Genomic DNA, 12,067 nt, shown 5'->3' with positions numbered 1-12,067 from the left:
GTAATTGATTGGGGTATGTATTTTTTCAAAATTTACTTTATACACTAATAAATGTATTTATATTTTTTTTTGAATCAAAAATGTATTTATATTATATTTTGAAAAAATAATTTACTATTAAATTTATCAGCAGAAATTAAAAACTACTAAATTTTTTCATTCGATTTAAATATCTCAAAATCATGGTTAAAAAGTTAAATATGATCAAAATGATCAAATATACTAAAAAACGTATAGTTTATCTTCTTAAATTCTAAAAAATAAGATTAAATATATTTTAAAAAACATAATTTATACTCTTAAATTTTAACTAGAATTAATGTAGTATATATAGTATATGAAGAATATAAGCTCCTTCATAAACTCCTTATATAGCGTGTTTTATATAATTAATTTTCATTTATTTAAAAAAAATATTTTTTAGAATAACATGTTTTTGCTTTGATTGCCGTTTGAAATAATTAAAAAAATTAGCTAATAAAAATATTCTTTTAATTAGAAAAAAAAAGTCTTGCACTATAAAAATTTTATTAATATCTCTATAAAAATTTTTAATATATTTAATTTTTAAATTAAAATTAAATAATAAAAAATACGTTATTTTCTCTATAAAAAATATTTTTTACATAAAATATTATATGCAGATAAATCATTTTAAAAAACTATTAGAAACATTTAATATAATAGAATTATATTTAGAATACAACGTCTAAAATTTTATATAAATAAATATAATCTTATGATTTGGAGTGTCCAAATTATAATACCCAAGTTTATTTTAACTTGATCTTTATTTAAATACTTGAACTTTTATTTAACAATTGTGCATAATATTAAATATTTGTATGTTGCACTTAAAAGAAAAACTTTAGTAAAGCATCATAGTACTTGATACATATCTTAAGATAAGATTTATATCTTGTACAACATAAAATGAATCAAATTCAAGATAGAGTTGAGGTTAAATTTGGTTATCTAGATCAAATGCAAGGGGTATATTTCCAAAATTCAAAAGTTTAAAATAGTTTTCAACATTTGTTTTGGAGTTTTTGAATAATCAAAATAATTTTTCAGTGATGTGTTTTTCAAATATAAAAAATTTGAAAGTCAATCTCTGTTTAGGACAAAATTAAATATATGTTTTAATGTCTGATTTTATGAAATGCTAAAATTAGATACAAACTTTAAAACCAATTTAATTTTAAATAACCAGTTTTTTTCTTTTCTATTTTGGAGAGATATCCAATGTTAAACTCTATTATTTTCAAATATCGAATTCAGTCTAATTTTCAACTGACCGCTAGTCAACTTTTATGGCTGAGAATTTGATGTTTCAAATCTTACATCAAAGTTAGGTTGAATCTATAATTTAGTTCCGCATTTCTATCTACAAAGTTAGTTGGGCACACTAACTTTATAATTATTAACTTTTAACACCTAACTTCAGATGCTTACATCTGACTTAAATACATTTTAAAATTTCAAAAATTAAATAATTAAATTTTATAAAATTTAAGAATTGAATAATGTGTTAAAATAGTTATATTTTTATAAAATCCTTTGATCAAAAGTTAATAACAAAATAATTAAGATGTCCAAATAGTTATATTTTTATAAAATCCTTTGATCAAAAGTTAATAACAAAATAATTAAGATGTCAACTAACTTTTTATATAAAAATCAAACTAAATTAAGTATTTAGTCTAAAGAATTATTTTAATGGCAGTATTGCAACTTTAAGAGATCTATAGAAGCACCTTATTTAAAACTTTTATTCAATACTTATTCTTAAAATTGGCAAATCTTCTTCACATATTAGTAATATTTAAGCTTATAATTCTGAGTTTATGAGAATAATAGCTTTACAATAAAAATCTATCCAATAAATAATTTTATAGAAATTAAATTTAATTGATTTCTTATTTAACAAATTATCTTATTTAGAATTAATTTTTTTAAACTTAAAAATTTTTCATGATTTTATAAAAAATCATTTAAATTCTATGTTCATAAAATTAATTTACAAAATAAATTATTGTCAAACCAAAGAGATACACTTAAAATCAAACTTGTAAAGTTTCAAGCACTTGATGAAACTTTTTCATACAATACAGTGCTCTTGTCATTGGAAAAACGATTTTAGTTGGGTGAAGACTTAAATGAGAATTTTGAAATAGTTAAAACTTTATAATTTAAAATGTTGAAATATTGTAATGACAAATTAATTTTAAAATTAGTTCTAATGCATTGAATATCTAAGTTTTCATTGAAAGAAAAAGTTGTCCAAATATATATTCTTACTTGTGATCAAGTTGTACCCATTGAACTTATTTTAAAATGATCTTTTATACTTTGTTTTAGAATCACATTGTACTAAATTTTTCATCAAGTTAAGGAGCTTGCCTAGCATTTTCTTAGGAAGAACAAAAAAAAAATTATGTAAATAAAAAAACCACAATGCAAAATAAACAGCGAACAAGTTGAAACAAAGTCAAAAGACTTTTAAAAGTAATAATTGAAATGAAACAAAATTTTAAGAGTATTTAACAAAAATTTTAAATTAATACATGAAATATATTACTAACAAATTATATATTTTATTAATTTTGTTAATCCATTTATATTAAATGAATATGTATAAATTACTAGAAACAACAAAACTATAAATATATTAATTATTAAGAACTCTAGGCTTTCTGGAAAGATAAGTAGACTTATCTTTCCCTTCATTGCAGACAATTTAAATATCCAGAAAAGAAAATGCACAAGCATTCATTGCAGAAATTTCAATACATTTCTTATCAGGTTACTACCTCATTCAAATGTAAAACAGAATGTACTGTGTGTAAGTTGTGAAAAACAACAAACTTACATTACACTCATGGACATTATCTGACGAGCAAGACCTGGATCTTGGTGCAAAAGCTCCCTTAAGTTGTTCTCCACCTCAGCCATTTGCTTTTCCAAGTATTCTTTTGAGGTCTGTTCAAAGCACAACAGTTGTTTATTTCTTCACAAACTTACATGCAAGAGAGGCCCATTACTTGAATGATAGCTCATGTACTGAAGTTAAGTTTATAAAATCTTTGACAAATTAAACTTTCTCCCATTCCTCTGTACTCAATATTGGTGAGTAAAATTAGATGTATGCAGTTGTAGTAACTGGCTCCCCCTTTGAGAAATTCTCTTGGATCTTTATCACCGTCACCTCCTTTCTACATTTCTAATAATCCCTCCAGATAATTTCATCAGATTTCTGCGTGTTCTTGTCTCTTAAAGAATGTCATCCTAGAATAATATCACAAAGCTTCCTTCTTTCTTAACCAACTCACTTGTCATTTTCTACAGTCTTTGGATCTAAATTAAATCAAGTGAGAGAACTTCTAGCAGTATATACACTAATCAAGTGGGAAAAAAATTCAAGCAGGAAATAAAAACACAAACGGTTGAGTGAAAACAAGAAATCAGTCCTTGTGGATGTAAGAGGTTCAAATGTAGGAGTCTTATTTAATTGTACTAAGCATCACTTGTCATACTCAAGTCTCTCCGTGTACAAATGTTTTTTTATTGATACTACCGAATATATATTTATGTGTGTGTGTGTGTGTGAACATTTGTTTTTTTAAATTCACATGCCTAATTTCTCAACATCATGAACACAACTATAGTTATTTCAGAAAATGAACTGGAAAAAAAAAAAGGGACATCCATGGATTATGTCATTGTCAAAACCTACCATTTTATTTGACTAATGAATCTGGACCTAAGGAGATAATTAGTAAACATGATTAGGTAGGTTATGGAAGCAAGTTATCCAAATATAAATAGAAAAACATAAATAAAGTACAGCTGTGGGATTCCAACAGATGGGATGAAATAGCTATTTGTTATAATAAAGAGCCAACTATTACCCACATCACACACACTAGATATACCTGCAGTGAGGCTAGTGCAGTCTCACTATCCTTGAGCTTCTGTTCTTGTTCATTCATTAAAACTGACTTTGGCTCCAAGATAAACCTGGCCACACACAAAGATACAGACAGAGACAGGGGGGGGGGGGGGGGGGGAAAGATTCATCAGAACATGCATCTATTCAATTCCAAATACCAAGTAAATCATGATATAACTGAATTCATTTGGTTCATGCACTACTCACGTTCTCCCTGCAAAAAGGAAAAGGGAAAAAAACAGTCAACTGAAAAAGTCAAGACGGAAAATTGACTCATCCAAACAGACAACTAATGTTTAAGGTGAAGAAACTTGTTCTTCGTTAATGTAGAAATAAGGCATCATGGAATGACACGCATTGAGGGTCAACTCAATAATCAAACTGGTGGGTTCTTTTATAGCATACTAATGACTGTAAAAGAAAATGTATTTGCCATTTTACCTATAGATTTGTATGTATTTGTTTCGTCAGGCAGTTGGCGTAACTCCTCCAACGTTAAGTAAGCTCGCTTCTTTTCTCCCTCCTTTGTTCGCATCTGGTTTTGCACCTGCAATACTTAGTACACTCACTTTAGTTCAAATCGTTTAAGAATAAAAAGGCACGAGACCACACATTGCAGAACATATTGTTTAACTAAACATCCATAAGTTGACTGTAAGATCAAATGGAAGTATACAGAACCAAAATTTGAAGAAACACAAAAAGGAAACAAACTGATTAAGAACTAAATGATATATATATATATATTCATCAAAAAAGATGCTAGGACACTGATTATTTAGCAGAAAAACATAGATTTATGTAAAAGCAACACTATTCAAAGTGCTAGATCTACCTTAACTACAATAAATCAAACTTAGGACAAAGATGAACTCAATTAGCCCGGAAATGTATTAATAAGTAATTTAAGATTCTATTTGAATAACACAAGATTTGCAAAGACAGGCTTTTTATTAGAAAAGGAGGTTCTATAAAAATTTAAAATATCAAAATTGTCACAGATCACAAGGTTTTTAAAAAAAAATACCTGCTTCAATTTGGCAGTAGTTTCGATCATGCGACTCTGAATCTCTAAAAACGCCTACAAATTTTTTCACATTACAAAACAGAAATCATATCAATTAAAACTGTTAATTTAAAGAAAAATAAATCAAAAGAAAAAGAATTAAAGATTCTATTTGGGAGAATGCGAGAGCGACATGAAATTTTTCTTACAGTTCTATTGGACTCATCGGCCATTGCAGAATGGTTGTGGTGAGAGATTGGAACTAGTTAGTGTAAATCCAAGGGAGCTAACACGGACCTACAGTTTTATATACAACGGGTTAGGATCCGACCCCAATAACTTAGTTCAAATTCTGTTTATTTGCATACAATATCTTTCCAGAATGCCTAAATCCTATCTATTTTCAAGTGCAAGCTAAAAATTTTGCCTCAATAAATCTATAAGCTTTGTTCTAGGAATGGTGAAACCTCAATGAATCAAATCTTGCCTAGAGCACTCAAAACAACTTGTAACTCATTAATAAAAGCATACCTAAATTAATTAACTAGCCTTTAACCAGGAAGCAAAAACTAAAGCAATCACCCACATCCTTGCACCTATCATGCACAATTAATCCTATTTGATGCATGAGAAAATATAACTACATGTTATATGTTAGATCTATATGTAATGCATTTTCAATTATTCATGTAATTTATGTACATCCTATTTGATGCATGAGAAATAATAAAACTTTTTTTTTTTTTAATTTTGCCTAATACCCCCAAACTCAAATCAGACATTGTCCTCAATGTCCAAACGCAAAATGTAAAGGATATGGCAAAATTTAGCACCAAATATGAATTACAACAATTTAATTCTGAACAAGTAATAAATTTACTCACCAATATGCAGGAAGCCTCTGAACATAAAAATAATATGGACAATAGAAAATAACAAACACATTAGGCTCACAAATCAAAATAAATATTTATGCATTTCAAACTATACATCAATCAAAGAACAAGATCTCAACCATAAATCAAGATACACAAGATATATATCAAAATCATTCACCCATTCAAGATCCAAGAGCACCTAAAACAAATATATGTTAATATTGATTCGCATAAAGTGGTGTCTTTAATGGAAAATGACAAGAGACTAACAAGGGCCGATGCTTCTGCCGCCGGTCAGGTGAAGGAACGGCGCTGGTAGGCGTGGAGGAGAGCTCGCAGGGGTCTGTTGACGCGACCTGGAGATGGAGAATGGCGCTGGGTATAGCGATCTGGTTGTGCTATTTGGAGCTGTGGCGTCGTGCGAATCTGGTTCGTGGAGAGGAACACGCCGCTGGTTTGTCGCTGATCTGCTTGTGGAGACTTTGCCGACGGCGAAAGAAGGCTGTCACTCGTACGGTGGAGATGGCTGGAGAAACTGGCGCTCGGGGATGGGAAGGCTGGCGCCGTCGCGCGCTTCAGAGAAGGCACTACTAGCTGCTGCGGTGGAGACTGACGGCGGTGATGGAGACTGTTCGGCCGTGCTGCTCGGGTGTGGTGGTGGTCGGCGGTAGTCGGTAGAGGCTGGTCGGCGGAGAGGAAGGGAGAGCAGGGAGTAGGGGGGGAGAGTGGGTGGCTAGAAGAGGAAGAGAAAAGTAAAGATGGAATAGGGTTTATCATTTTATATTAGGTAAATTACTAGTTACTTTTTTTTTTTTTAAAAAATGGAATTACTAGTTAGTCGTTGTATTTCGGAAAAATTCACTGATTAATTTTTAGTTTTTTTTTGAAATAATACTAAAAAACTTCATTAATTCAAAGAGAATAAAGAAACAATGTGAGGAGGAGGGATATCAATCCAAACTCCTTGACCTCACTCAGAATAAGCCGATATTGCTAGAATATGAGCGACATCATTCGCAGATCTATGAACAAAAACACACTTTGCTTCCTCATAACTTGATAGAAGCAGTTTACAATCTTGAACCAAAAGGCCAAAAGACGATAAATCATCTAACAAAACACAATTAACTGACATCACAAGTACCTGAGCATCCAATTCGAAAAGAACTCGATCACATCCACACTCTTTAATCCAGCTCAATGCTTCCCGGAATGCTATAGCTTCAACACACTTTGCATCCATCTGACTATAAAAAGAGCCTGCTCTAGCAGCCACAAGACTCCCATCATCCTTCCGGATTACACAATCGAAACCTACCGAACCTCGTTGCAAGCTTAAAGAGGCGTCAATGTTCGCCTTGATCCAACCGTGCGGCGGAGGAGACCAGATCGGGCGAGCCGGGTCGACAATGGTGCTTACTGAGGACACGACCCGGGCTGCTTTCCATTGCTGCAAAAAATTCAGAGCCATGAAGAACACACCACTCGCAGTCTGACCCTGGCCCTTCCATACAACATTGTTCCTGCATTTTCCACAGAAGCAGAAGAGAAGACTAAAGAAAACCACTCATTTAAAGAAGATGCAGAAGGCGCAGGCCAACCCAACGGCGAGCTTAACCAGCAGCTGCGGGCAAAAGGGCACTGAATCAGAATATGCAAGACATTCTCAGGGGCTACATGACACAACGGGCATGAAGGATCAACTGGGACTCTCTTGGACTGAAGTGACGAGAGGCAAGGGACAACATTAACTAGAGCCCGCCAGTAGAAATTGAGCACTTTTGGGGGAACTTTAGCTTTCCAGAACCTTTTCCATATCTCGCTCCCTTCCCTGTGTCGAAAGCCATCAACCAGGAACCTATATGCACTCTTAACCGAATAGTAACCTTTGGACTCGAATTTCCAGCACCATGTATCAGAACACGATGAAAGACTAAGAGGGATGTTCAAAATACAACTTCTATCTCTTTCGTTGAACATCTGTGCAATTAAACTCTCGTTCCATCTGTGGTTAATTATGAGATCTGAAACAATAACTCTAGCACAATTCAAAGGAGGGGTTGTGGAAATCAGAGACTCAGGCAGCTCTCTCAACCAGGGTTGCCCCCAGACTGAAACTGACTGACCATTCCCAATCCTCCAGTAAGCCCCAGCTCGAATCAGACCCCAAGTTTCCCATATGCTGCGCCACAAAAAACTAGGGTTACTTCCCAAAGGAGCTTCAAAGAAAGATTGTGTCGAAAAATAGCGGGCCTTAAGGACACGAGCCACTAAGGACTGAGGCCTGTTGATAATGTGCCAGCCCTGCTTCCCAAGCATGGCCAAGTTAAACTTATGAAGAATTTTGAAACCTAGCCCGCCATCAGATTTGTGCTTTGCCATTCTGTGCCAACCCAGCCAATGAATACCCCGATTTTGATCCGCCCCCTTACTCCACCAATATCTAGTCATCATGCGTTGCAGTTCATCACAAAGAGTCCGAGGAAGTAAAAATAAGCTCATCACATAGTTTGGCAAAGCTTGGAGGACTGTTTTCAAGAGAACCTCCTTACCTGCTTGAGATAGTGCCCGATGCTTCCAAGAATTCAGCCTTTTCCACAATCTATCCTTAACAAAACTGAACACTTCCCTCTTATTATTCCCAACATGAGAAGGAAGTCCTAAATAATTTCCAAAATCTGGTTTCTCCTCAACCTGAAGTACTAGCATACAGAGTCCTGAAGAGCCACAGGAGTGTACCTACTAAAGGAGATAGATGATTTCTGAAGGTTTATCACCTGTCCAGACGCATTTTCATACATGCGAAGGATACGCTTGAGTTCCAAAGCCTCCTGAACACTTGCTCGGAAGAAGATCAAGCTATCATCTGCGAAAAAAAGGTGAGAAATCTGCGGGCCACCCCGAGAAACCCTATACCCATGAAGGCTTCCACTACTTATACAATTTTACAGGAGACGGGAAAGCCCCTCAGCACAAAGAATAAACAAGTACGGCGATAAGGGGTCTCCTTGCCTCAATCCCCTTGTAGGAACAATAGGGCCTAACTCCTTGCTATCATGCAGGATCCAATAACGAACAGTGGAGATACAAGAGAACAGCAAAGCAACCCATTGTTGCGCAAAACCCAGCCGAAGAAGCATATCCCGAATGAAACCCCACTCAAGTCTATCATAGGCCTTGCTGATATCCATTTTGAGGGCCCCAGAAAACTCTTTTTTCCTTTGATGCACTTTAAAACCATGCAAGGCCTCAAAAGCTAAGATTATATTATCCTGAATACTACGACCAACAATAAAAGCACTCTGACTCTCCGAGATGATGGTGGGCAGAAGGGACTTAAGCCGATTAACTATCATCTTAGTGATGATCTTATAGACCACATTGCAGAGGGCTATAGGACGCAAGTCGCTCATTCGCTCAGGCACAAACTTCTTTGGAATCAAAACTAAAGCCGTCTCATTCAACTTCAGAGGAATAGACCCGGAATGCAGACACTCAATGCAAAAACTAGATACATCATCTCCTATAATATCCCAATACTGCTGGAAAAAACCAGGATTGAAACCATCTAGCCCAGGGGATTTATCAATTTTCATGGAAAAGGCTGCAGACCTTACCTCATCACAACTGTATGGCGCTAAGAGAGAAGCATTATGATCCTGTGATACCAACGTCGGGACACACTGCAAAACATGTTCAGAATTACAACTGTGGGAAGTAAAAAGAGTCATAAAGTAATCAGTCATCACACCCTCCAACCCCGAATTCCTATCCCGCCATACATTTGAATCATCCAGCAGTTTGACAATCGTGTTTTTCCTTTTTCGAGCACTGGCAGACTGGTGGAAAAAACGAGTATTAGCATCATCCTCCTTAAAAAATATATTAAAATATATTAAAAAATTTATAATATTTTTTAGATTTTAAAAAATATATTAAAATATTTATAATATTTTAAAAAATTTAATTTATTTGTTAGTTTTAATAATTAAATATTATAAAAAATTTAAAATATTTTTAATATAAAAGAAATAATTACTAAATTTTTTAAAAATTTAAAATAATTAATAAATTTTTTAAAAAATATAAAATGAGAAAATTAATAAAAAAAATAATTAATAAATTTTTAAAATGTCAAAAATATTTTAGGGTAATTTTAATATCAATAAATTAATTAGTAAATTTTTCTAATTTTTTTTTATATTTAAAGTTTTGAAAAATTAATTTTTTTTAAAAAGTTATATTAAAATTTTTTTGAGAGCTTAAAAAATAGTATAAGTCATGACACAATTGTGCTATTACTGATCTAATTCTTCATTTTATATTAAAAATTTCTTTCAGAACTCAGAAGGTTATGTAAAACGCTTATGTAATCTACTGAATTTAAAATTTCTCCTCTTAACATGAAAGCAAAAGCATGGGAAACGCAGAGAATTCTAACAAGCACTAATATAAAACATACTCTGGTCAAATTAATATCAAAAAATATTTTAAAAATTTATTAAACCATTTAAATATGAATTAAAACTCTCAAAATAAATCATTTTTCATCCAAATTCTCAATAATTATGCACAAATCAACACCTCATTAATCTCAAGCTCAATCAAATATCAATAAATCAATATTTTCAATAATATTTTCAAAAAAGTAAATTAAAAAGAAGGCTTAGCCTGGTGGAAAGTGCATCCTTGTAGCCTCTTGTGAGGTCAAAGGTTCGACTCCCCCACCCCCTATTTCAAAAAAAAAAAAAAAAAGAACTTTTCTTTCTTTCTTTCTTATATATTATCTCTAAGTCATCGATCGACCATTTAAACTCAACACCCGCAAAATAATACTAGATAGATATGTCAAATTCAAAATTTGAGAATTATAAAAGTAAAAGATAAACAAGAAAAATATAAAATTAAAAATTTCGGGTTATCTCCCAATAAGTATTTATTTTAAATCACTAGTTTGACCCCCTTCAAAAGGCTTTTAAAGTGGATCAAATGTGTAAAAGTTGTCTTCTTTCTTCATAAATGCACCAATATATTTGAATTTCAAGTTTCTTCCATTTCAAATTTTTCACTTCTCAAATGAAATGCCTTGCACTCTCTTGGATTCTCGGATTGGCTAGGTAGCTTCCCTTGACCTTTGCTAGAAGAGCTTGCTTATTGTGCAATTTAGTTTTCAAGCATCTTGTTATTAGTTGACAATTGCTCCATCTCGGAAGTGAGGTGCTTGATCAATTCCTCTTGTTGTTGTTGTTGGAGTAGAAACTTCTCCATCACTGACTCCATGGAAGTCTTTTGCTTAAAAATAGGTTAAGATTGTTGAAAATTTATGTTTTGATTTCTTCAAACTTGGAACCCAGGTGGTCCCATATTTTGTGGTGGAGAAAAGTGTTATTGCAAAGAAATAAATTGATGCTGAAAATTTTGATTTTGCTTCAGATGTTCAGACCAAGAGAAGTTAGGATGACTTTTCCACCCTTGGTTGTAAGTGCTTGAGTATGGATTTCCCATGTGTCACTGCCTATAATTGTTGATATAACTCACTTGCTCAACTGAAAAATCCTATCCCCAACTTTTATTATCATACCCAAAGTTTGCTCAATAGCTCATTGATATTGCTGATATTAGATTAATGACGTGGTCAGAATGGAGTTGTACTGTGAGTGGTTAGAACCTGCAAGAAAGAAAGTGTGAGGCGGCGGTGGGTGCCTACGGTAGCTACCCCAACACTCAAGTCAGTATCTTGAATAACAGAAAGAATATAACGGACTATTGAGAGATTGAATAGTATTAGAAATAGCGTACCTTAACATTTGTAGTTCTTCATTCTTTATACTGTGAGAGATGGAGGTGAGTATTTTTTTGATAATCCGACAGTAATGTAGCTGTTTACTTGATACGAGGGTTCCCTAGTTTTTAGGAAGAAATCCCGTAATCACAGGCGCAATGGAGATATGCCAAATTGTGTTTGATAATGGTAACTTCATATCAAGGCTCACCTTGTTGGAGGAAGGGCTAGTCTTCTAGTGGTGGTCCGGGTGTTAAGGTGCTCGAGTCTTCCTTTCTTTAGGTTGGATTGCACCGCTCACCTGTCAAACTCCTACCACATTCTATGGTGACAACTCATGGCTTATCTTAGATGATCATTACATAGCATTAGAGGTCCCCCTGTTGTTCTTCGATTTTTTAGGTTCGAAGGTGGCGGTTTTCCTTCCTAGCTTAGGACATGTGGTGTGG

The 12,067-nt window shown here is 33.2% G+C and overlaps 1 protein-coding gene across 2 annotated transcripts; it reads right to left on the bottom strand.

Moving 5' to 3' along the window:
• Positions 1–2,745: 2,745 nt before the first annotated feature.
• LOC110609636 (prefoldin subunit 1) lies at positions 2,746–6,601 on the bottom strand. Of its 2 annotated transcripts, XM_021749371.2 has the most exons (7): positions 6,107–6,598; positions 5,168–5,255; positions 4,980–5,033; positions 4,394–4,499; positions 4,160–4,166; positions 3,936–4,020; positions 2,746–2,982 (listed from the first exon to the last, which is right to left on the bottom strand). In XM_021749371.2, the coding sequence occupies exons 2-7, from the start codon at positions 5,189–5,191 to the stop codon at positions 2,869–2,871; spliced, it is 390 nt and encodes a 129-aa protein (XP_021605063.1). In that variant the 5' UTR covers positions 5,192–5,255; positions 6,107–6,598; the 3' UTR covers positions 2,746–2,868. The 2 variants fall into 2 exon arrangements, with proteins under 2 accessions (XP_021605063.1, XP_043810285.1); XM_043954350.1 differs by lacking the exon at positions 5,168–5,255 and having other exon boundaries at positions 6,107–6,601.
• Positions 6,602–12,067: the final 5,466 nt, after the last annotated feature.

This window comes from Manihot esculenta, chromosome 2, assembly GCF_001659605.2.
Source record: "Manihot esculenta cultivar AM560-2 chromosome 2, M.esculenta_v8, whole genome shotgun sequence".
NCBI classification, from domain to species: domain Eukaryota; kingdom Viridiplantae; phylum Streptophyta; class Magnoliopsida; order Malpighiales; family Euphorbiaceae; genus Manihot; species Manihot esculenta.
The sequence above is the reverse complement of the archived record's forward strand: the minus strand, read 5'-3'. Positions and strand labels throughout refer to the sequence as shown.